General features: G+C 55.4%; 1 protein-coding gene across 2 annotated transcripts; it reads left to right on the top strand.

The window, feature by feature from the left end:
- The first annotated feature begins 1,274 nt into the window (after positions 1–1,274).
- FAM78A (family with sequence similarity 78 member A) lies at positions 1,275–20,645 on the top strand. 2 transcript variants are annotated; one of them, XM_054237167.2, is made up of 3 exons: positions 1,275–1,928; positions 2,531–3,570; positions 17,434–20,645. In XM_054237167.2, exons 2-3 carry the CDS (start codon positions 3,308–3,310, stop codon positions 17,960–17,962), a joined length of 792 nt encoding a protein of 263 aa, XP_054093142.1. In that variant the 5' UTR covers positions 1,275–1,928; positions 2,531–3,307; the 3' UTR covers positions 17,963–20,645. The 2 variants fall into 2 exon arrangements, with proteins under 2 accessions (XP_054093142.1, XP_054093143.1); XM_054237168.2 differs by lacking the exons at positions 1,275–1,928; positions 2,531–3,570 and adding an exon at positions 15,914–16,312.
- The last annotated feature ends 4,989 nt before the right edge of the window (positions 20,646–25,634 follow it).

The raw sequence follows: 25,634 nt of genomic DNA, 5'->3' as shown, positions 1-25,634 counted from the left end.
GTATCTCCCCTACACATAAACTGAGTGGCGGCGCAGTCATTATCTGACCTCACAAGAGGTGTGGAAGTCCCTGTGGGTGCCAGAGAGGACTGTTTTGTGGGGCTCTTGGTTCATGGAGGGGAGAGGTCACTTCACATGGTAGGCCAGGAAAGCGACCTCTTCCTGGAGATGGACATTTATGTGGGGCCCTTATGGAATCCGTGTGCTGTCTGGGGTTCTACTGTGTCCAGCAGGCCAAAGGGGCTGCCTCTGTGGCACTGGCTTGGCTCCCCTGCCTTGGCTGGAGTCAGTGGGACTAGGTATAAGCCACCTACTAGCTGACCTGGAAAGGGACCACCTCCTCACTAGCTGGGGATAAGATCTGCTAGCAGTGCTGGGGTGAGGGTGTGGCTGGGTGAGAGGCGGAGGCCACCCTAGTCAGCCACTTCCTGCTCCGTGGCTGAGCCGGTGCTGCTGTGAGATGGCCTAGCTGTTCACTCATCAAAGGAGAGACCCCAGAGTGGCCAGCCCCTCAGCCCCTCCAGCCCACCCTCACGAATTTGGTGTGCTCTGACATTCACTGCCCTGAACCAGTGTGGGCACCTGTGGAAGTCAGAGTCATGGCGATGGGATGGGGACGAAGAGTGTGTGGAGTGTGGCTTTAATGTGGCTGCCAGATGTCCTTACATCACAAATTGCTTGGGCTTCCCCTAGGTGTAGTTGCATGGTAGGGGTGGGGTTCATAGCTTTCCCAGGGCTGTCCGGCCTCACGCTCCTTGTGAGCCCTTGCACTGGGACCACTGGATTCCCAGTCTCAGCCGGAACACCTGCGGGAGGGTTGGGGACGTTGGGCAAGTCCCCCAGCTGCTCAGCTCTGGATGCCTGCTCTGTGGAGTGCACATCGTTACAATGTCCCTCCGCAGGGAGGCCGATGGTGGCTGAAACGATACTCATGCTCCGGTACAGTGCTCATCACACAGCTGGCGTCCAACAGGCTGCCAGCAGACCTGCAGGAGGGGACTCACCTCTCGCCAAACTTCTCTCCCCTTCCCCGCCACCTTCCCAGCCTTGCAGCCTACAAAGCCCCCGCGCTGTCTCCACCAAGCCACTGTCTCCCTGCGGCCGGGAAATCCATGGCAGGGTAGCCCTTCGGGCGCTCGGAGCCCCGGAAAGCCGCTAGCCCGGAGAGTTTAAAGGGCACAGGGAGCAGCCCACCTGGCCCCGTTACAGCAGCGGAACTACACTACCCAGAATTCCCGGGGCTGGCCAAAAAGGAAATGTCGTTTTTGCAAAGAGAGGCTTAGCTCCCCCGGCAGCTGCAGCGAGAGGGAGCGAGGGGGAGCGAGGGATTACCAGGGGGAGGGCGGGCTGTGTGCGGGGCGCGAGGGTGGAGAGCCGGGCGGGCGGGGAGGAGGAGGCGGCGCCCGCCCGCCGCCGCCGCCGCCGCCGCCGCCTGCGGACCTGCACCCCGCGGGGCTGGCGAGCGGGCGGCGGTCCCTGCGTGCGCCGGCTGCACTCGGCCGGCGGCGGCGAGCGGACGCGGGGTCCGGGCCGGCGCAGGGGCCGAGTTTCTGCAAAGTTTGACCCGGTTGCCTTTCCGATGCTGCAGCAGAGCGAGGCAGAGCTGGGCGCGCCAGGCGGCTGCGGCGCGGCGGCGGGGCTGAGCGGCGACAGCGCGCTCACCATGATCATAAAATAAAGGAGGCGCGCGGGGTGGGGGCGAGAGAGCCCAGAGCCTCAGCCCTCCGCCCCCGGCCGCTCCCCGAAGCCCCGGCCGGCAGAGGGTGGAGGCCGGGGGCGCCCACGCCGGCCCCAGACCCCAGTAGAGCCGAGGGACAGTGCCCGGGGAAGGGGGTAGGGGGGTGGGGGCTCCCCGAGAGCCTGCCCGCACCGGGGTCAGGGGCGTCCGGAGGGCGGCGGCCCGGGCCAGCGGAGTGGCCCCGGGGCAGGTGAGTCGGCGGCGCCGCCCGGGTGGGGGCGTGCGCGCCAAAGTTCCCCGGCAGCGACGAGCGCGCCCGACGCGCGGGGACCTGGGGCTGCTCGCGGCTGGAGGGGGTCCGCGGAGGCGCCCGACGCGGCGGGGCAGGGGCACTACGCCCTCTGAGGACCGAGAGACCCTGGCCGGGAACGGAGCGCCCGCCGGGTCAGACGGCCCTGGTGGGTGGCCCTGCGCCCAGGGGCCAGAGGGACCCGGGTGGGAAGGGGCGCCTGGCGCTGGCGGCGCGGTGGGGGCAGCGTAGGGCAAGTGCTCACCGCCCTCTGCAGCGGCAGTTGCTCGCCCCCCACCTCGCTCCCGGCCGGGAGGGTGTCAGCGGAGATGTCACGGGTGGCGATTATTCGCTGGCGCGTGCGGTCGTGCGGCTGCCACTGACGGGGCGGGCGGGGTGGGGGGAGGGCCACCGCCTCCGAGGAGACCGCCCAGAGCTGCGCCGTCAGCTCCGCAGCCCGCGCCCAGCTCACACGCGTCGCCTCCCCCGCGCGCCCCCCGCAGCAAAGTTCGGCTCAACTTTGAGGCGGGCCTTGACGCGCTGTCCCTTCCACCTCCCACCAGGTCCTCCGCGGCTGCAGCGAAGCAGGCAGCTGCAGCCGGAGGCGACAGCGGCGAGGGGACGCGGAGCGCCCGCGTGGGGTCGTCGGGCCCCCACCCTCGAGTGGGCGCAGACGGAGACCCGCGTCGCACTCCACCGGCGAGCGGCCCGAGCCTGGAGCTCGCCTCCTGGAAGCCGCGGGTCGGCGCTCGCCCCGAGCGCGCCCCGACCTCGGCAGGGTGAACGGAAACTGCTCTGCAATTGACTCGGCCGCGCCGGGCGGGTACGGGTGCGGGGCCCGGAGGCAGCGCGTGCGGAAGGCCGGAGGGCAGGAAGTCGCGCTTCTGCAGCTAGGGTGGCGCGACCGCGTGGGGACGGAGCCTTCCTTATTTATGATCTGCCGGCGCTTGCCTGCTTCCTCCGAAGACTTCAGGGAAAGTCTGTGAGCTGCCGTCCCCGCGTGTGAGGCTGGATGTCAGAGTGACATGACTATTCATTAAACTCCAAACTTCTTTTTTTAACCAAAAGAATATCGGTGATTTTTGTCCACTGCGAGGAGAAGAAGAGCGAGCCCAGGACTCTTGAAATGCAGCAGAATCCTTATTTATAAACAGGCCGCGGTAGTGATATATGCAACTCCCCTCTACTCAGTGAGTTTTCTATCCTATGGATAACGGTCTTGAGAGTTGAGATTGGAGAGCAGCGCCGTCTGCGCTGGGTCCTGCAGCCTACGTCCTTTCAATGCCTGGTTTTCTCTGTGACTGCTGGCTTCCCTGGAGATCGGAGTGCTCCTGTGTGCCATGGGCTGTATTCAGAGCATCGGAGGCAAAGCCAGGGTCTTCCGGGAAGGGATCACGGTGATTGATGTGAAAGCCTCCATTGACCCCGTCCCCACCAGCATCGATGAGTCCTCCAACGTGGTGCTCCGCTACCGGACACCCCACTTCCGGGCCTCGGCCCAGGTGATCATGCCGCCCATCCCCAAGAAGGAGACCTGGATCGTTGGCTGGATCCAGGCGTGCAGCCACATGGAGTTCTACAACCAGTATGGCGAGCAGGGCATGTGAGTAAGGCCGGGAGTCAGCTCTGGGGATGGGGGACTGCTAGGGGTGGCCGAGCTTGGAGGCCTGGTGGGTGCCCATAGGTGTGGGGGAAGGTGGAGATACCATGGAGATGGGGAAGCTTTAGGCAGGTATGGAGGTGGCCTCCTTGGCCCGGTGGCTCCTTGAAGGGTTTGCCTGTGGATCCAGATTGGGGTCATGGCCCTACACCCTACCCCACCACTGTTTCCCCGGGTTTCTTGTGTCCTTCCCTGCAAGATGCCGAGAAAGCAGAGGAACATTACTTCCAGTGTTTTCTGGCAAAGCAAGTGTGCTGTCCGCCTGGGGAGTGATGGTGCCATCAGGAGTCAGCAGAGAGGCTACAGGGCTGCTATCCAGGCCCTGGCTCTCTGGGGGCTCAGGGCAGACCCTCAGGCCCTCTGCAACTCCCAGACCTGTGTGTTCCGGGCTTTGCAATTGGGCCTCAGTGATCTTTCTGGCAGCTTCAAGTGTATTCGAGGACCTGGGGGAGTGCTTCGCTGTTCCGAATGGCTCTGTGTTTGAGGGCACAGTTAGTTTTAAAAGCCGGATTTGTTTCACAGGGTAGCACTTTCTGTCTCCAAGGCAGAAGGCCCCTTTATGCAGATGACTCCAATGTCCCTCCGGTGAGGCCCTAACAGGAACAGCTAAGAGGAGCCTCTCCTCTGCGGCCCCAGCTGTCTCCAGAGTGTGCCTACGGTGTTGGAGGTCCGGTGGAGACACTGGGACCCTCGATCTCCTTTCCTGGCCTGCTTCCTGACCCCAGAGAAAGCCGTCCCCAGGGTGGAAAGGGCTCCGTTTAGACAGAGTTGGGAAAGTGAATTAACCTGAAGGGTCACCCTAAGACAGAGGTGGTGAAAATAGCTGTTTCTGAGCATGAAGACCCTTTGGAGAGAGCCAGGGAGGCCCCGGGGGCAGCCAAGCCATACAGCCCTGTGACTGGCTGTGGACACTCCCAGAACCTCTCTCAGTGTCCACTCTCTGCAGCATCACTTCCCGGTTTTGCAAGTGGGGAAAAGAGAGGAGAATTTCGCAGGAATTGGAATTTATCACTTGATTTGAGAACCTCGTGGGCCACCTGTAAATGATAGGGGTGGAGGATGGTGGGACACCAGGCCTCGTGGCTTCTCCACTTAATGATTCCGAAGTTCTAAAGGAAACATGAGGATCACAGTAACCCTTAAACCCAGGTTGTGACTGTGACCATCCCAAAGAGGTGCCTGGGGGGCACATCTGAAGGCTCTCACCGGCCTTCTCCACCAGCCTGATTTCTGTGCCAAGCCCTTTTCGTCTCAAGAGCAGCTAGTAATCCAGTTCAGGCAGGGGGCTGCCTTTCTATTCTAAGCAGGGAAACATGATTCTTAGTTATGCAGTGAGGGCCTTTTCTAAGAACCCTTAAGCCCAGAAACCTCCTCAGGCTTTGAAGGCATCCAGGACAGTTGTAGAAACAAAAGTTTTCCTAGGGGTTTTGGGCTAAGCCTAGTTTCTTCCCTAGAAGGGGTAGGGAAGCCAGTGGGTTCTTCTGAACTTGAAAAAATGTGAGCATTAGTGGGAACTGGATTCTAATGAGATCGGTGCTACTCGCAGTGGGAAGGCAACAGGCCTGGCCTGAGGTACAGACTCCAAGCCTCAGTTTCCCCATCTCTGCACAGGGGCTTCCGATGTCTTGCCCAAGACTTGGTCTCCATCTGGTGACTCTTGATTAGGTTCAGGTGATGTGGCTGGAGCCAGGCCTGACACTTGGACCTGAGACGACCTTGCCCTCCTTGGGCCATGACTTCTTAGGCAGATCTGGGTGGCAGGCCAGGCTCTGCCACTTTCCAGGGTGTGACCTTAGGCAAGTCCCTTTACCACTCTGAGCCTCACTTTACACATCTGCAAACTGGGGCTAGGAATAGCCCCTCCCCATGGCTTATTGTGAGAGTCGCTCAAGCCAACCAAGTTTGCCAAGCAGTCAGTCCTGTGCCAAGCTCGTGGTGAGTACTTACTGCAGGCGCTGATGGGATGGGGATCGTCCTTAGCAGTGTTGTCATTGTGACTGTTATTCTGTCAGACAAGTGGCTAAAACTATAGAATTAGGACAGATGTCAACCACACAATGTAGCGAATTTTCTCCCCAGCCCGTCTTTCTCTGTCACTTAGGGCCCACTTCCTCAGTTTAAAACTTTTTAAAGCCACATAAGGCATGAAGCGCTTGCATTTTAAAGTGGCTCCAGGCCATTTTCCTTGCTCTGCCTCTGCCCCTGATGTTTCTCTTTGCTCCCACTCTTTCTCGGGACTCCTCTTTCCCTGCAGGGAGCCTCTGTGTCCCACTCAGTTCATTCTCCCTGGGTGCACTGGCTGTGTAATCCCAGTTGGGATAGGGCCAGCCCCAGGGACAGGATGGAGTCGGAGGCTCCCTGGGAGGGGCGGCTTGAAGCAGATGGGCAGAAGGGTCCTGGCCCCTGGCTTCAGCCAGACAGCCCCAGGGGTTCCATTTGGTGTCTGTCGGTGAAGGTGAGAACTTCCCATGGGCATCTGTGAGGATTCGGGTGAGCATCCCGTGGCTGAGACGTAGAGGAGGCAGCTGCCGAATACTTATTAGTAGTCAACAGAATCGTCCTAAGGGGCTGAGCTGGCTAAGAACAGAGCCCCGGATTCAACCTGCACCCTCAAAGGGCTCATGGAGAAGGCCAGCATGTGGCCTTGCTTCAGCTCCTTGGTGAATGGAAATAGAAGCATTTAGATAGGATTTATTTATTTATTTATCTATAATTTTTTAATTTTTTTTTTTTTTGAGACAGAGTCTCACTCTTGTCGCCCAGGCTGGAGTGCAGTGGTGCCAATCTTGGCTCACTACAACCTTCGCCTCCCAGGTTCAAATGATTCTCCTGCCCCAGCCTCCGGAGTAGCTGGGATTACAGGTGTACACCATCATGCCTGGCTAATTTTTGTATTTTAAGTAGAGACAGGGTTTCACCACATTGGCCAGGCTGGTCTCAAACTCCTGACCTCAGGTGATTGGCCCACTTCAGCCTCCCAGAGGGTTGGGATTACAGGCGTGAGCCAACATACCCAGCCTTAGGTGGGATTTAAAACCTCCTTCCTGTCTCCCTTGCCCCAGGCCTCCTGCGATGACTTCCATTTTCCAAGTTTTTAAGCCTCGTGGCATGAAGGAAAGGGAACAGTGGTTGGGATGACAGGAACCCCAACCAGCCCAGAGCTGTCCCTCTGCTCCGCCTGGCCCAGGGTCCTGTCATTCTTTGTGTGGGTGGGGGGGTGTCCTGTGCATGGCAGGGGGCTGGGCAGCATCCCTGGCCTCTACCTACTCCATTGCCAGGAGCACATCCCTGCAAGCTGTGACAATCAGTCATGTCCCCAGGCATGGGGTGGGGGTGTGTGAAATCACACTTAGTGGAGAACCACTGGACTCAGACCCAGACAATTCAAATCCTTAAAATGAAAGCCAGGCCCTGTGCTTTGAGACCCGGGAGGGGCCAGGTAGCAGGAGCTAGGTTAGGGCTTCCATTCTTCACAAATGGGCTTGTATCCAAAATGTTAATTCCAAATACTTAACTGAAATCCATAATACCCCCAAACGTTATCCCTGCTTAAAATTAATCCCTAAGCCAGGAGGATAACTTTTTAGAATGACATTCTGGCTTTGAAATATTTGAAATGGAACAATTAAAAAAAAACCCATCTCAATAATATCCTGACTTTTACAGACAGAGCTGACAAAGGGTGAGTTTCTCTGTGCCAGCATGAGAGGTTTCTATATGGCTTTGGGTCCAACCCACATCACTTTAGAAGCTAACCCCCCCTTTCCAAATTGTTGGAGACACCTGCCTCCACAGCCCGGCCCCCGCAATTCCTCAACTGCCACCTGTCAGCTGGCACAGAGTCTCCTAAGTGACAAGTCACAATTTCTCGCCTGTGTGGGAGAAGTTCCACATTGTCCCTGGTTTGCCCTTCTCTGGAGCCCCCTGGGAACCTGGCCCACAGCCATGGCCAAGGCCAAATCCAGGGGCAATGTATGGCTCAGGATTCTGCCACAGGGAAGACTGGACAGGGAGGCAGAGGAGCAGCTCAGATAGAACCTTTGGGTTGACAGGGACACTGCCCCATGCCCATGTGTAGAAGGGTAGGAACCCCAGCTCCCAAACCTTGGGCCAGCCTCTTAACCTTTCCAAGCCTCACTGTTCCCATCTATGAAATGGGAATATGAGTCCTGTCTCATAGGGTTGTGATGATAAGAGCTTAGCTCAGCACCTCAGGTATACCAAGCACTCAATATATGGCAGCTGTCAATGCCATGGCTGTCAATCATAATTACTGATAATGTCTTACTCATTAGGTGCCTGTCAGAGTCAGCAGAAAGGAGGTACTCTTGTTGCTGTTGGTATATTATCCCTTCTCTGGGTTTCAGTTACCTTTCTCTGGCATGAGTGCCTTGGACCATGAAACCTCTGAGGGTCTTTCTGATCAAAACGTGTGCCGCCACTGTGTTACGGAAGGCCAGTGACCAGCCTGGACAACACAGTGAAACCCTGTCCCTACAAAAAACACAAAATGATCAGCCAGGCATGGTGGTATGTGCTTGTAGTCCTAGTTACTTGGGAGGCTGAGGTGGGAGGATCACCTGAGCCCAGGGAGGTTGAGGCTGCAAGTGAGCTGTGATTGTACCACTGCACTCCAGCCGGGACAACAGAGTGAGACCCCATCTCAAAAAACAAAAAGGCTGGTGGGAAAGGACAGGGCAGGGTTGGAGGGACCACTGAGTACCACCCAGCCCTGCTGGGATGACGCTGAGAATGGCTGCGTTGGGCCCCTTCCCACCTGCTGTCTCTCAGCATCCTTCCCAGGAGCTCAGGAGGGCCTCATTTTATGATGTGGTCGCAGCATCTAAGACCTGAAGCTGCTTGCCTGAGCAGTGTTGCTCAGCGCCAGCAGATCTGGGGACAGGCCATGGAGGAATGTCCCTGTTGACCACGTGGCCTCTTCCTGAAGCCGGGCCCTGAGCTTCAGTTGTGCAAAGAACAATTGAGGAGGAGGCTTCCTCTCTGTAACCGGAAGGTGGCCTCCCCCATCTGCTGGGCCCTGGCGGAGGCAAGGGTGGGGTGGGTGGGAGAGGGAAGTCCTTGTTTCAAGGCTTTGGGGTGGGAGGAAGTAGGGGGGATGGCCCAGCCTAACAAGAACTCCCCCAGGACCAGCCTGGCCAAGCAATCACTGCAGCCCTCATCCACTTTCCAAGCACTGGAAACAAACATTGGCTGCTCCCAGAGACATGTGAGGCAGCACTCCACAGCTGTAGCAATCAGGGAAGTTACATACTGACATCCTTTGTTTTGCTGATAGGAGTTGGGTGAAATGAAAAAAGATCAGTTGTGCCCAGTGTTCAGGGGAGGGGAGCATCCTCACCTGTTTGTGGGAGGACAGTTGAGGTAGGTAAGGATGCTGAGAGGTGAGCTTGGCTGTGCCTGTTACCGTTCACATGTGCGTGCCTTTCAGGTCAGTGGTTGTACTTTGTTTTTTGATACGGAGTCTCGCTCTGTTTGCCTAGGCTAGAGTGCAGTGGTGCAGTCTAGGCTCACCGCAACCCCTGCCTCCTGCCTCAGCCTCCTGAGTAGCTGAGATTACAGGCACCCACCACCATGCCTGGCTAATTTTTGTTATTTTTAGTAGAGACAGGGTTTCACCGTTTTGGTCAGGCTGGTCTTGAACACCTAACCTAGTGATCTGCCTGCCTCAGCCTCCCAAAGTGTTGGGATTACAGGTGTGAGCCACCGTGCCCAGCCATACTTTTTTTTTTTGAGATGGAGTTTCACTCTTGTCGCCCAAGTTGGAGTGCAGTGGCACGATCTCGGCTCACTGCAACCTCTGCCTCCTGAGTTCAAGCGATTGTCCTGGCTCTGCCTCCAGAGTAGTTGGGAATTACAGGCGCCTACCACCACACCTGGCTTTTTTTTTTTTTTTTGTATTTTTAGTAGAGACGGGGTTTCACCAGGATGACGAGGGTCTCAAAATCCTGACCTCAAGGGAGCCTCCCGCCTCGGCCTCCCAAAGTGCTGGGATTACAGGTCTGAGTCACCACCTCCAGCCTGTACTTTTAGAGCCTTTTGCAGAAACCTTGTGCCCCTTGCTCAGGGCCTGCGTGTTACCAGAGGCGTCCAAAAAAATAATCTACTGAACAAGTGAATTAACGATCATGTGAACGGGAGAAGCAGCACATAAAGATGCACATGGGCTGGGCACAGTGGTTCACACCTGCACTTTGGGAGACCGAGGTGGGCAGATCACCTGAGGTCAGGAGCTCGAGTCCAGCCTGGCCAACATGAAGAAACCCCGTCTCTACTAAAAACACAAAAAATTAGCTGGGCATGGTGGTGCACGTCTGTAATCCTAGATACTCAGAGAACTGAATCACTTGAGGTGCAAGAATCACTCAAACCTGGGAGATGGAAGTTACAGTGAGCGGAGATTCCATCACTGCACTCCAGCCTAGGGTAACAGAGCGAGACTGACTCAAAGAAAGCAAAAAAAAAAAAAAAGAAAAACATGCACACGTGAGGATGTTAACTCCTGCACGGCTCCTAATAGCAAAAAGCCAGGAGCAACTCAAGGGTCCTTCAACAGGGAGTGAAATTACAGTCTGCCTGCAGTGCAGACTGAGGCAGGGCCACAGGCGCTGAGGACAGGTATAGCTGTAGATACTCCCATGTGGGAAAATGATATGATACATTGTTATTACATTGTTGTTTAAAGTCATCAAACAATCTGTAGGGTAGTAACCCATTTTTGTTACACTGAAGGTTGGGAACATATCCTGTGTGTATGCAGAGAGCAAGGTCTCAAAGGATGTTTACCAGAGTGCATGGGGCACACGGGAGGGGCTCATGGGGAGGTAGGTGCTTTCAGTTTTCACTTGATACACTTCTTTTTTTGAAACGGAGCCTCTCCCTGTCGCCCAGGCTGGAGTGCAGTGGCATGATCTTGGCTCACTGCAACCTCTGCCTCCTGGGTTCAAGAGAGTCTTCTGGGATTTTAGGCACGTGCCACTGTGCCTGGCTAATTTTTGTATTTTTAGTAGAGAGGGGTTTCACCATATTGTCCAGGCTCATCTTGAAATCCTGACCTTGGGTAATCCGCCCGCCTTGGCCTCCCAAAGTGCTGGAATTAAAGGGGTGATCCACCACACCCGGCATTTTTTTTCTTTTAGTGGCAGTCTCACTCTGTTGTCCAGGCTGGAGTGCTGTGGTGCAATCCTAGCTCACTGCAGCCTTGAACTCCTGGTCTCAAGCAGTCCTTCCACCTTAGCTTCTCGAGGAGCTGGGAGTACAGGGATGCGCCACCATGCCTGGATAATTTTCAAGTTTTTCATACAGGTGAGGATCTCTTGCTCTGTTGCCCTGGCAGGCCTTGACCTCCTGGGTTCAAGTGATGCCCCCTCACCTCCAGCCTTAGACTTTCATAGTTGAGGTTTTAAAAAGGAGATTAGGCCAGGCGTGGTGGCTCATCTCAGCATCTTGGGAGGCCGAGGTGAGAGGGTCGCTTAGATTGCATTAGAGCCTGGTGGGGGAGAACTGGGTCAGTTTGGGGGCCTTGGCCCAGTTACTTCCCAGTTGTGTGAACTTGGACCTGGCCTTTAACTGCCCTAAGTCTCCTCTATAAAATGCACCCCACGGCCCCAGCTCTAGGGAGGTGTGGTGCCCAGTGCAGCCCCTGTGCTCACTGTGCCAGCTGTCACCGTCTGCTAAGGTGACCATCCAGTGAGCGGCTCTTGCAGCTGCAGCCCTGCAGGATAAGCAGAAGCTCAGAGCAATTTTGGGGGCCCTGGGCTCTTCACAGAGGTGCCCTGTGGGCTTTAGGGGAGACCCAGCATGCCACTGACAGTCACTGATTCCTTCCACAGACGTCGATGGTGCCTGAAGCTGGGCCAGGTGCTGTGATACATCCCAGATACATGGTGATGGCTGAGGCAGGCCTGGCCCTGCCCTCACAGCCTTGTGGTCTGTCTGGGGAACAGACTGGCAGCAAATGAGTGTGTCAGTATTTAATCATCCTCATGCATGGGCCTCGGGGCAGTGGGACGAGATCCAGTGGCATTGAATACCGGGGGCACCTGGCCCTTGCAGAGGGTCTGGGCGGGCTTCTTTGGGGTGGTGGCTGCAGAGCTGAGTAATGAGCAGCTATGAACGAGGCGAGGAGGAGGAAGAGGGGAGAGGAGGAGGAGGAAAAGGGGGGGCGGAGGAGGATGAGGATGACGCTGCTCCCAGTAGAAGGCCCCAAGAGGGTGGAGCATGGCCACTGCAGCAGCTGAGAATGGCTGGGGGCCCTGGAGTCCAGGGAGGACGTGTGTGTACACGTGCACATGTGCACACACACAGGGCTCCGGGCTTCAGTTTGGATCAGTTTTAAGAGCATAGGGGAGCCGTGGTCGGTTTAACAGTGTTGGAGCCATGCAATCGGATTTGTGTTTTTAGAAGATCCCTCAGGCTGCTTCTGGCGGGGAAACAGATTGCAGGAAGCTGGGAGACCAGGGAGGGGCAAGGCCAGGCTGGAGGCAGAGGAGGAGAAGGGGCACAGCATGGAGGGGCAAGGGGGAGTCCAGGATGGTGCTGTGTCCCGGTGACATAGGCCTCCCCATTACTCGCCAGAACAGTAGCTCTGTCCACCCATCTGGGCTTCATGGCATGTTGAAGGCAGGTGCCCTGCAGATGTTTGTTGGGTGAGTGACAATGGGAGTCAGGACAGGGACGCTGCAAGAGGCTGAGGAGGCCACTTCAGCTCCGGAAGCATTCCGATGCCTGGGTTCCAGCCTGGACTTGCCTGCTGTCCTGTGGGTACCACATCTAGGAGGTTGGGAGTGTGACAGGCGGCCTTAGCTGCCTCTGCCCACAGCTGTGGAGGCGAACGGCCTGCTGGCCTCCTAGACTGGGCAGCTGCCTGGGGCCTGCACTCAGAAGGGCCCTGAGCATGGTTCAAGGGTCTGATGTCACCACATTGAAAATCTCAGGGTTTTTAGGGCCGGGCACAGTGGCTCACACCTATAATCCCAGCACTTTGGGAGGCCAAGGTGGGAGATCACCTCAAGTGTCAGGGGTTCAAGACCAGCCTGGCCCACATGGTGAAACCCAGTCTCTACTAAAAACAAAAAAAAAAATGCAAAAATTAGGCCGGACATGGTGGCTCACACCTGTAATCCCAGCACTGTGGGAGGCCGAGGTGGATGGATCACCTGAGGTCAGGAGTTTGAGACCAGACTGACTAACATGGTGAAACCCTGTCTCTAGATAATTAGCTGGGCATGGGGCCAGGCACAGTGGCTCAAGCCTGTAATCCCAGCATTTTGGGAGGCCGAGGCGGGTGGATCACAAGGTCAAGGGATTGAGACCATCCTGGCCAACATGGTGAAACCCCGTCTCTACTAAAAATACAAAAAATTAGCTGGGCATGGTGGCGCGTGCCTGTAATCCCAGCTACTCAGGAGGCTGAGGCAGGAGAATTGCCTGAACCCAGGAGGCGGAGGTTGCGGTGAGCCGAGATCACGCCATTGCACTCCAGCCTGGGTAACAAGAGCGAAACTCAGTCTCAAAAAAAAATTAGCTGGGCGTGGTGGCGCGTGCCTGTAATTCCAGCTACTTGGGAAGTTGACGCAGGAGAATCACTTGAACGTGGAAGGTGGAGGTTGCAGTGAGCCGAGATCATGCCATTGCACTCCATCCTGGGCAACAAGAATGAAATTCTGTCTCAAAAATAAAAAATAAAAAAATTAGCCAGGCGTGATGGCAGGTGCCTATAGTCCCAGCTATTCAGGAGGCTGAGGCAGGAGAATTGCTTGAATCTGGGAGGCAGAAGTTGCAGTGAGCCAAGATTGCGCCACTGCACTCCAGCCTGCGTGAAAGAGCAAGATTCCATCTCAAAAAAAAAAAGGAGAAAGGTGGTTAAGATATTGCTTAATTTTAGACTTTTAAATTAAAAATAATTGGGAAATTTCAAGGACAACTATTAACAACATAATTAGAATGTTTAAGTCCGGGCCAGGCGCCGTGGCTCACACCTGTAATCCCAGCACTTTGAGAGGCTGAGGTGGGCAGATCACCAGGTCAGGAGATTGAGACCATCCTGGCCAACATGGGGAAACCCATCTCTACTAAAATACAAAAAATTAGCCAGGCATGATGGCGCATGCCTGTAGTCCCAGCTGCTCAGGAGGCTGAGGCAGGAGAATTGCTTCAACCTGGGAGGCAGAGATTGCAATGAGCTGAGATTGCGCCACTGCACTCCAGCCTCGTGACAGAGTGAGACTCCATCTCAAAAAAAAAAAAAAAGAATGTTTAAATCCCCAATAAGTACAAAGAAGAAACAGAAGAAGAAAAAAACCAACAAAATGTGTAATCAAAAAAAAGGCAGGCAAAAAGCATTTAAAAACTGAGCAGAAATAGAAGAGAAGCAGGTTCATATAAAAATAATTCATCCGGGGCGGTGGCTCACGCCTGGAATCCCAGCATTTGGCAGGTTGAGGCAGGCGGATCACCTGAGGTCAGGGGTTTGAGACCAGCCTGACCAACATGGTAAAGCCCTGTCTCTAATAAAATGCAAAATTAGTGGGGTGTGGTGGTACCTGCCTGTGGTCCTAGCTACTCAGGAAGGTGAAGCAGAAGAATCATTTGAACCTGGCAGGTGGAGGCTGCAGTGAGTAGAGATCACACCACTGCACTCCAGCCTGGGTGACAGAGTGAGACTCTATCTAAAAAAAAAAAAAAAAAAAAAAAGGCTTCAGGTCAAATCAGGGCTACCTGGTCTGGGAGAGGCACACCTCTAACTGCTGATGCCACCATAACCCTCAAAGGGTCTCCAGAAGCTTCCACCGACTGCTGTTGGCTGCACCAGCAGTGAGTATCAATGCATTTAATCATCACAAAACCTGGCGGGCAGACGGTGGTGGATTGTCTGAGGGCTGCTGATCAGATGGTGAAGGCCCAGCATGTCTGTGACTGGACCACAGAGTGAGTAGCCGGGGCAGACGGTGGACCCTGGGCTGCTGCAGGTGCCCCTGAGCTGTGCCCTTGACTGCACTCTGCAGGTGGAGGGATCCACGTAGCCTGGCCCTGAGCCATGCATGCCCTGCGTGACGCAGTGCTGTCTGCCAGCCCGGGAGGCTTCTCACCTGTTTGTGTCTGAGCCAGGGCCTGGGAGTTTCAGGGCTGGGGAAAGGAAAGGAAACTCAAGGCTGGGGTCAGGAAGAGGGGGGCCGTTCTGCTGCTCAGCCCCACTCCCCCAAACCTGGCCTTCAGCTCTTTGCACATGAAAGGGGACAAGGCCAAAGCAGGGTTCCTTATGCCAGTTTGCTTCTGCCTTAAAAAAACCAAACAACCAGAAGTCTTTTCCAAGCAAGTGTAAGCACTATGTGAGGACAGAGTGGGCGTTTCCTTCTGAAACAGAAGGCTAGGCCCCCGTGGACAAAGAGACCCTGAACCCCGTCTCCATCCATGCTGGGGGACTGAATGAGCAGGCTCACCCCATTGTCATCCTGCCTGCCACTGTGGGGCCCCCAGATATTAGGAATGGCTGGGTATCCCAGACAGTGCGGTTGTGTGAGCTGCCTCCAGGTTCCCTGAGTCTGGGGTCGGTGCTCAGGGGCTGTGCAGGAGATGCCCACTAGGAAGTTGCTACTCTAATGAGTGAGCTTTTCAATGAAATGAACAGGAAAATTAGCAAAATCATGTTCCTAATCATTCCTCCTCTACGGCCCCAATTTTGCCGACTGCTACCATTATATGATGTATAAGTAGGGGAATGCATTTTAAAAATTATGGTAAAACCTATGTAGCATATTGTAAAATTGACCGTTGTATTTATTTATTGTCATTATTTTTGAGATGGAGTCTTGCTCTGTCAACCAGGCTGGAGTGCAGTGGCACGATCTTGGCTCACTGCAACCTCTGCCTCCCGGGTTCAAGCAATTCCCCTGCCTCAGCGTCCCAAGTAGTTGGGACTATAGGCGCCCGCCACCACGCCTGGCTAATTTTTGTATTTTTAGTTACAGACAGGGTTTCACCATATTCGTCTGGCTCGTCTTGAACTCCTGACCTCGTGATTTGCCTCCTCAGCCTCCCAAAGTGCTGTGATTATAGGCACGAGCCACCACGCCCAGCCTATTTTTTAAATTACTTTTTTAAGACAGGGTCTGGCTCTGTCATGCAGTCTGGAGTTCAGTGGCGTGATCTGGGCTCACTGCCACCTCCGCTTCTCAGGTTCATGTGATTCTCCTGCCTCAGCCTCCCGAGTAGCTGGTATTATAGGCGCATACCACCACGCCCAGCTAATTTCTGTATTTTTAGTAGAGATGAGGTTTCACCATGTTGGCCAGGCTGGTTTCGAACTCTTGACCTCAAGTGATCCACTGCACCCGGCCAAAATAGACCATTTATAAGTACATAACTCAGTGGCATTAGGTCCATTCAAGGTGGTGTGCAGCCCTGACCAGCACCCATCTTCAGAACTCTTTTCATCTTGCAAAACTGAAACTTCGTGCACAAGAAACATCAGCTTTCTGTTCCTCTTTCTCCCAGCCGCTGGCGACTTCCATTCTTCTGTCTCTGAATTTGACAACACTAGAGACTTAACATGAGGAGAATCGCACAGGATGTGTCTTTTTGTGGCCGGCTTATTTCACTCAAGGCTGATCTGTGTTGTAGCATGTGTGGAATGTCCTTCCTCGTTAAGGCTGAGGAACATTCCATTGTACGTATATAGCACGTTTTGTTTATCCATTTATCTGTCGCTGGACACTTGGATTGCTCCCACCTTACAGCTATTGTGATTAGTTCTAGGAGCAGGAATGCATTTTTTTAGAGGTAGGGTCTTGCTGTGTTGGCCAGGCTCATCTCAAACTCCTGGAGTCAAGTGATCCGCCTGCCTTGGCCTCCTAAAGCGCTGGGATTACAGGTGTGAGCCACTGCGTCCGGTTGGGAGTGGTTTTTTTTTTGTTATTGTTGTTGTTTTTTTTTGAGACAGAGTCTTGCTCTGTCACCCAGGCTGGAGTGCAGTGGCACAATCTCAGCTCACCACAACTTCTGCCTCCTGGGTTTAAGCAGTTCTCCTGCCTCAACCTCCCAAGTAGCTGGACTACAGGCACCTGCCATTACTTTTTAGTATTTTTTAGTAGAGAGAAGCATTTTACTGTGTTGACCAGGCTGGTCTCAAAGTCCTGACCTTGTGATATACCCTCCTCGGCCTCCCAAAGTGCTGGGAGTACAGGTGGAAGCCACCGTGCCCAGCCAGGAGTGGGTCTTTAGCAGTAGCTTGTTCCTGGGAGTACCGGCTGTGTGCGTAAGTGAGCGGAAGGCGCAGTGGCTGCAGGGTCCGGAGCTTCCCTGTTACAGGTGCCTTGGTGGAAACAGGTGCCCGGGTCCCAGGCCCCATCGCTTGGCCAAATGTCCTTAGGAAAATGTGGCCTCACTCTCCACCCCCAGCCCATCGCTTTGCTTTCTGTATCTGCAGGGAGGGGTTTCATGAAAAGGTTGTCTGTGAACCTGTGAGGGGCCCTATAGCCTGGAGTGGGTCCCAGATGCCACTGTACCCACGGCCACGTGGGAGGGTGGGATCTGTATGTCCCCAGAGCAATTTGGGCTAGGCGGGCTACCCTCTTCTGTCTGAGGGTTATGATTGTAACAGCAGCAGTGATGACAGTGACGCTGCGAGCTATGGTCTGACCCCCCTGCCTCCAGAATATCAAAGGGGACTGGGTGGTCTTCTGGGTCTGTTCCATCCTCAGGGCCCAGGACAGCCCCTGGCCTGCAAGGGGGACACAGAAATCCCTGCTTGAGTGACCAAGTGAGTGAACCGGCCTTCCTTGTCCGCAGGTCCAGCTGGGAGCTCCCTGACCTCCAGGAGGGCAAGATCCAAGCCATCAGTGACTCGGACGGGGTGAACTACCCCTGGTATGGCAACACCACGGAGACCTGCACCATCGTGGGCCCCACCAACAGGGACTCCAAGTTCATTATCAGCATGAACGACAACTTTTACCCCAGCGTCACGTGGGCTGTGCCCGTCAGTGAAAGCAACGTGGCCAAGCTCACCAACATCCACCGGGACCAGAGCTTCACCACCTGGCTGGTGGCCACCAACATGTCCACCAATGACATGATCATCCTGCAGACGCTGCACTGGCGCATGCAGCTCAGCATCGAGGTCAACCCCAACCGGCCCCTGGGCCAGCGAGCCCGGCTGCGGGAGCCCATCGTCCAGGACCAGCCCAAAATCCTGAGCAAGAACGAGCCCATCCCACCCAGCGCCCTGGTCAAGCCCAATGCCAACGACGCTCAGGTCCTCATGTGGCGGCCCAAGTACGGGCAGCCGCTGGTGGTGATCCCACCCAAGCACCGGTGACAGCCAGGGCGACCTGCCAGGTTAGACTCGCGAATAATAATACCGCTGAAATCAAAACGCAGATGTACTCTTCATCATTCAGCAAGATACAACCATTCTACCTTCTCCAGCGGGCGGGTCTCACCGTGCTGATGCCCCCCGGGAAGGCCTCCTGCTTCCTTTCAGGGAGAGGGGAGACCTAAGCGGGACAGACAGACCCCACGTGTGCCCTCAGGGTCGCCTCTGGTCTCCTTTTCTCTCCTTTTTCTCACAGTTTCAGTCGCTTACTTGTCACAGATTCCCTGAAACACTGCTTTTTTCTGTTTTTTTTAAACCTCCTGTTTTGGGGGTTCAGGGGCAGGAGGAGGAGGTGCTGATGAGGAGGGAAGCCCCAGCCCCTATCAAAGAGACAGACCCGCACTGCTGCCGATGTCCCCCAGGCCCCCGTCCCCCATCACGCGGCCTTATGTAGACTTGCTTTGCCAAACTTCTGCCTTAAGCTGAATTTCAAGGAAGCGAATGAATTGGAGACAGAAGCAGGATTGCTTTTCTACCAGACTTTTCCTCTTCTGCCAGAGGTGGGGGGAGGGGTGGGGTCGCCTGTGATGTTCTCTTGAGGCCTTCATCCCGTTGTCTTGGGAGAAGGGTAAGGATGGGCATTTAGAGCTGAAACCAGCTGCTCACTCTTTTTGGCAGAAACAAAACCACAGGCAGACTCTGCCTGAACAGCCCCTTCTCTCCCTGACCCCTAGGTCTGCGGAGGGGCTGTGATCTCTGGTGAGGCGGCCCCGCCAGCGGCCTGGTCTTTTCTCCCCTCTCCTTTCCCAGCAGCCTTAACTTCCCGTGGGTGGCTCCAGGAGGAGAAAGGGAGGCTCCTGTGAGCCCAGGGAATTTTCACCCTCTCAGTCCTCAGGACCCACCCCCAGTTGGGTCCCTGGTCCATCCCTCCAGGTATGTGGCTTTATCTTTCTCCATCCACACTGGTCCCCGGTGCCTGGGGGCTGGCCACTAGTACTACCAAGACACAGCCTCCCTGTTAGTCTCAAAGGTGAGGAAGGCATTCACATCCCCTCTTGCAGGGACTTTAAGACTTGAATGGGGCAGGCCCCGGCCCCGATGGCTGGCTGGGCTCTAGTGTACTGTAAAGGGGCCAAGACAGGGCTTGTTCTCAGGGGGCGCCCCTCCCAGGCCCTCGGGGCTGGGGGAGGGCGCAGTCAGGCTCTGGGTGCCACAGTGAATGAGGTGGAAGGTACCCGAGCTATAGGGCAGTCTTCAGAGGCCATCAGCTGAGCCTCTGCTTCCTGTCCTCAAAGAAGTGAATCCAGGTCAAGAGCTGGGAGGGCTGAGTTGGCCCATGGTTGAAAGGGGTCAGAGCCACTCTGGAGGCTGGGATGGCACAGCGGACAGCGTCAGGTGAGGACAGACATCGGGAAGCCCATCCCTGGGACCTGCTCTCCCTCGGTCCCAGGCCTTGGGAGCCTCAGGCCACGCTTAGTCCTGACCCATTGTGCCAGGGTTCTGAGTAGTGTCAGCCTGTAGCTGCTGGCAGGGGCTAACGGGACATTCTGCTGAAGCCATGTTCCTTCCAGCTTGCCAAACCCACAGCTACCCCCCACCCCCGTCCCGGGGCCTGCACTCAGCCTAATAACTATCAAGCACAGAAAACCGTCCATTTAGAAAAATAATCCATTTTTGCTGCAGATGAGCCACTTGTAGGAGTCTCTGTGACAGCGTGGGACAGTGTGGGCACAGAGGTTCCTGCCCCGCTCCTTTGTCCACAGGCTGTTTCGTTTATTCAAGGAGTGCTTAATGCCCGTTCAGTCTCTGCTGTCAGTCTCCAGGTCCAGCTCGTGCCAGGAGGCTGTCCTGGCACACACTGGGCTGGAGCTGCCGGCTGGCACAGTGCTCAGGGGGCCCTTGGTGGGGGCTGGACCTCCCCGCAGAAACTGGTGGTTCTCTTTTGTGAGTATGGGGGCCGTGCCACCTGGAGAGGCAGTAGCCTTTGGGGGAACAGTGGGTCCCAGCTGCAGGTCTGGGGATGGTGGGAATGGGCCTGGGACTCGGCTTTCATTCACTGGAGACGATTCTCCACTCAGGTCTTTATTGCACTATGCGGGACGGGGCCCTGGGGATTTAGGAAGCAGGTCTCTAGCTGCTGGGTTCTTCCTGGAGGGGGCTGGAGAGCAGAATGGAAAGGGGCTTCCTGAGCTACTGGGGGCAAGGGGTCCCGAACCCACATTTTTTGAGTGTGAGCAAACACTCGAAGCGGGAGCCAGCACCCCTCCCTCTGCATGCCCGGGCCCCAGTCCACCTTGCCCCCTGAGCCACCTTCACCCACGCCCTTTCTTTCCGCCCTTCCTTCCTCACTGAAAAAGGGCTGGGAAGACCCCAGCCAGGCTGCAGGTCCGGCTGCGGACACTCAGCTCAGCTCCGGTCTGGTCCCCAGCCTCCTTCCTCCTGTCGGAGCACAGGCCTCAGGCGTCCTGCCCAGGCCCTGATCCTCTTCTGTCCCCCAGCCCTGCCCTGGCGTGGACAGCCACCCACTCCTTCCAGCAATAAGCACCATCGTGGAGAGTACTGTGAAACAAACCAATGCACTTCCCAGGAGGCACAAGACTCTTGAAGAAGATGTAAAATGAACCTTTTTTTTTTTTAAACAAAAAGCAAATATTCATAAAGAGAAATAAAATGTAATTTTAAAGTAGGCTCGCATAGGTCCTGGGTGTTTCCAAAGCGGCGCTTCACTCTAGAGTTGGTGGCTCAGTGCTGGCGGCGAGGGTGAACGTATTTGGGGGGCAGGAAAATAGGCTGAGGCTGGGGTCCCTGTGCTCAAGGCTGGGAGATGGGAGGAGGGAGCCAGCCTTTGAGGCCTGCGCCTTCCAGCTGCTTCTGTTCACAGCCCCAGCTCCAGTGAACAGCCCTGCGGCCTCAGCCTTGTGCCGGAAAGTGTCCCTGCCAGCCCTGCCTGGAGGGTGGTGGGCTTGGAGGTGGAGCTAGGAATTGGGGGCAGCTTGGTTTTTTGACAAACAGTAAAACCCCTCCATCAAGGGCGATTAATGTTTAGGTTGACCCTTAACTTGGACCTGCAAAGCTCTCTTCCTGTGGTCTAGCTGGACAGTGTCAGTCTAAACGGGCTCCATGCCCTGCCCTCGGCCAGCAGCTGATGACGGGTCCCATGGGGCCCCAGCCTTGAATGGATACCATCTTATAACTGGAGCTTTTTTGTGTAAGCATGGTTGGGCACCCTGGAGGTCCTGGAGTGGCTGTGGACTCTGAAGGCAGACCACAAGTTCAAGGCCATTTTTGTGGACTTGAGCATGACACTCAGCCCCTCTGAGCCTTATTTACCTTGTATGGAAAATGGAGATTTGGCCAGGTGTGGTAACCCACACCTGTAGTCTCAGCACTTTCAGAGGCCAACACGGCGGATCACTTGAAGTCAGGAGTTCGATACCAGCCTGGCCAACATGGCAAAACCCTGTCTCTACTAAAAATACAAAAAATTAGCCGGGCATGGTGGTGGGCACCTGTAGTCCCAGCTACTCAGGAGGCTGAGTCAGGAGAATCGCTGGAACCCAGGAGATGGAGCCTGCAATGAGCCAAGATTGCACTGATGCACTCCAGCCTGGGTGACAGAGTGAGACCCTGTCTCAAAAAAAAAGAAAGAAAGAGAAAATGGAGATTTCCAGCTGCCTCCTGGCGGATTCCATGGAAATTCCCCGTTCCACTCTTTCCTGGTGCAAACTCATTGGATCCTCATGACAACCCCACAAGGGAGGTGTTATTGCCACCCCCATTTCACAGAGGAAGGAACGGGGAAAGTGGACGCCAGGAGCTGCCTGAGACCACGCAGCTAGCACAAGCCAGAGCCAGGATTCGAACTCTGGCCAAAGAGCCACCTCTCACCGTGGTGCACTCTCAGCCTTGAGCCTGAGACTGTGGGGTCATGTGCAGTGTCCAGTAACATTGGTGACTGTTACTGAGAAGGTCCCATGCCTCTGCTCCCTGATCCTGGGAGCCCGAGACAGGAAGTGCACCCCCCTCCCTGCCCCGGAAGTCTTGGGGCCATCAGTTCTTTCTGGTCCACAATGAGCCCATCTCATTCCCTTTGAGGAGGGGCCAAACGGTCAGCTGCACCCACTGCACCCAGGCTCATCTTCCAGGGTGGGTAGTGGCTTCTCTGCACCACCACAGGCACAGGGAGGCCCCACGCACCTGGGCATCAGAATTCGGTTCTTCTGTGCTTCTCCACGTTGCAGCAAACCAACGGCACTCGCCTCCTGCTTCCTGGGGCTGAGACACCAAAGCAGGAAACTGCGTAACAGGCACTGCTGGCTGCGCTCCACGCAGATGGCTTCTGGGTGCTGCAGTTCACTGTCGTGGTTTGGCTTCTCTGTGTGAAGTCAGCTCCTGAGCTCTGCCCATGGGAGACTGTGGGTGTGTGTGGGGGGGGGAGGGGGTGTATGTGTAGAGAAAGGGGTACAGGCCTGACCTGACAGCCTGGCTTCAGCTCAGGAGCTTAGAAGAGCAAGCATTCACGTAGAGGCTCAGGGAGACGGGAGGCACAGCCCAAGTCCGTAGTTAACGGTTTTGAGAGGGAAATGCACAAGGAGGGAGGCTGTGAGTGAAGTGGAATCCAAGTGGCATTTAGTCACATTGTGGAAGCCCTCCAGCCTCTCCAGCTGACAGCAGGTAAAATTTAGAAGTCCACACTGGGAGGAGAGGCAAAGGCAGTAGACGCTGCCCAGCTGTCATGGGTTCCTCTCCAGGATCTCGGCCTGGAGAGCTGGCTGTCTGGGCTGGGCCCGCCTGCCCGAGACATGGAGGGTCTGGGAGAAGCAGCTGCACAACAGCCCTACACACCTCCACCTCCCACCTTTGAAGTCACTTCTCAGGAGAGCCCCTTCTGCTCTGGGCTGTTTTTCTTTTTAAGATGGAGTTTTGCTCTTGTTGCCCAGGCTGCGGTGCAGTGACACAATCTCGGTTCACCACAAGCTCTGCCTCTCAGGTTCAAGTGATTCTCTGGCCTCAGCCTCCTGAGCAGCTGGGATTACAAGCATGCAGCACCATGCCCAGCTAATTTTGTATTTTTGGTAGAGATGGGGTTTCTCCACTTTGGTCAGGCAGGTCTCGAACCCCAGACCTCAGGTGATCCACCCACCACGGCCTCCCAAAGTGCTGGGATTACAGGTATGAGCCACCACGCCCGGCCTGGGGCTGTTTTAAATGGGACAGCTATAGGCTGGGCCATGAGGCCAAACAGGTGGGAAGCTGTTTCTATCGGGGCACCCAAGCAGGATAGAGGATGACCAAGAGAGCCACCAAGCCAGAGGCGACAGAAGATCACCTGAGCTGTTAGAAACCTCCGAGGTCCTTCAAGAGCCACAGGCTATCACCTTTTTTGCAGTTTCCAATGAAACTTGTCTTTTTTGGGGGGCCCAAGAGGGGCTTTTGGTACCCCGGTTCTACCAGACTGCCCTCAGCTGTCCTAAGGTCCCCAGCATGATGCTGAGTTCGAGTCCTTAGCAGCCCTGTTGACCCTGGATGATGGAAACTTTTATTTTTGAGACCAAGTTTTGCTCTTGTTACCCAGGCTGGAGTGCAGTGGCAAGATTTTGGCTCACTGCAACCTCTGCCTCCCAGGTTCAAGCAATTCTCCTGCCTCAGCCTCCCAAGTAGCTGGGATTCCAGGCTTGAGCCACGGCGCCCAGCCGATGGAAACTGTTAAATGCAAATGAACACATCTGAGCAAATGAACTCCATCTCTGTGCCTGTGTCCAGGGAAGCGAACCTGAAATTGACATGGGAATTGGTGAAGGCCAGCTCAGCTCCCGTTGGATGGACCTAGACGGCACGACTTGGAATGCAGAGGCAGGATTAGTTCCTGCATCAGCCGGAGCCCTGGTTCTTATTTCATGTTTCCTTTTTAATCAGACAGAAGAAGGGAGGTGCGGCTGGGCGTTTACGGTGGACCAGATGCAGCTGCGAGCCCTGCACTATTCCTGGCTGCTGCTGTTGCTGAGTGAGATTGGGCTTGTTGCTCGACACCACATGCCTGAGTTTCTTAATGGTCAGGCCAGAGACACGCACACCTACCCTATCCTCCCCCGTCTGGGGCCCAGCAAAGGTGTAGCAGTTGTGCTCCGTGTTAAACAGGCAAATGGCGCCCCCAGAATAATCAGACCGGATACCAGGGCTTAGATCTGAGACCAGGGACTCTTCTCTCTAAATATGGCTCAGCCCGGCTTAATGATGTGGGATTCTTAGCATCCTTGACAAATGCAGACCGAGTGCTGGTCAGACAGTGAGACAAATGTATTAAAATGTGTCATCCCAGCTTTATTGGGATACAATTCACATACCATACAACTCACCCATTTTGGTTCTGGTTGGGTGCAGTGGCTCCTGCCTATAATCTCAGCACTTTGGGAGGCTGAGGCAGGTGGATCACCTGAGGTCAGGAGTTCAAGACCAGCCTGGCCAACGTGGTGAAACCCCGTCTCTACTGAAAAACATACAAAAATTAGCGGGGCATGATGGCACATGCCTGTAATCCCAGCTACTTGGGAGGCTGGGGCAGGCGAATTGCATGAACTTGGGAGGTGGAGATTGCAGAGAGCCGAAATCATGCCATTACACTCTAGCTTGGGCAACAGAGCCAAGACTCTATCTCAAAAAAAAAAAAAAAAAAATTTAACTGGGCACATGCTTGTAGTCCCAGCTACTCAGGAGGCTGAAGTAGGAGGTTGAGGCTGCAGTGAGCCGTCATGTGGTTTTGGCTGCAGAGCTGGCTGTCGGCAATGGAAAATGGGCTCCCTTAGGGACTGCCCTCTGAGTAGCAGGAAGCCCTGAGTGCGTGCCTCAGAGGATGAGCCTGGCAGCTTCTTGGGCTTAGCGTCAGGCAGCGGCGTCCCACTGCAGTACGGTGGACGGGTGAGCAACTCTTAGGAGGCTGGTAGTGCAGGGCTGAGGGGTTTCCTGTCAGCAGCCAGCCACTTCCTGTGGAGGTGATGGGGGGATCGTAGGCTCCTGCAGCTGCCTTCTTGACAGATGGCACCTCAACGATGCTGCCTGTCAACACATTCCATCTCCCGGGACAGTGAGGGAGACGGGTGGCCAACTGCCCCTCATGTGAAGCTGATGACCCTATTGGAATGTGGCTGTGAGAAATGATGCTGGGGGTTGGCAGAATTGATGGCTTGGTGGTCAGGGAACCCTGAAACGCCTAAATTCTGCTCACCATCACTCTTCCTTCTCTGGGAGGGCTGAGTTAAATGGATGCCCAAAGAGATATCACCACCATTCCCCCTTAGCAGGACGGGTCCCGGAATCCGGGATGGGGACCCAGGAAGCTGGGTCCTGCTGAGAATCTCTCTGAGTACCTGTTTCACTTACTTCGCTGCTCCAAGACCAAGCTCCAACCACAGGGCGCGTCACTGGCTGCTCGGAAGAAAGGTCCAAGAATCGCTCTGGTCCACTCACTCACCTGGGATCACGCAGTGACTCCACGTCTGGCACACCTGACCCTTCTGCCTGCAATCTGATAATGCAATTTGAATTTCTCTCTTTTTTTTTTTTTTGAGATGAAGTTTCACTTTTGTTGCCCAAGGCTGGAGTACAGTGTTGCAATCTCAGCTCACTGCAACCTCTGCCTCCCGCGTTCAAGTGATTCTCCTGCCTCAGCCTCCCGAGT

Source organism: Callithrix jacchus, chromosome 1 (genome assembly GCF_049354715.1).
Source record: "Callithrix jacchus isolate 240 chromosome 1, calJac240_pri, whole genome shotgun sequence".
Taxonomy (NCBI): Eukaryota; Metazoa; Chordata; class Mammalia; order Primates; family Cebidae; genus Callithrix; species Callithrix jacchus.
Note: the sequence above shows the minus strand (reverse complement) of the source record. Positions and strands in the feature narration are given on the sequence as shown.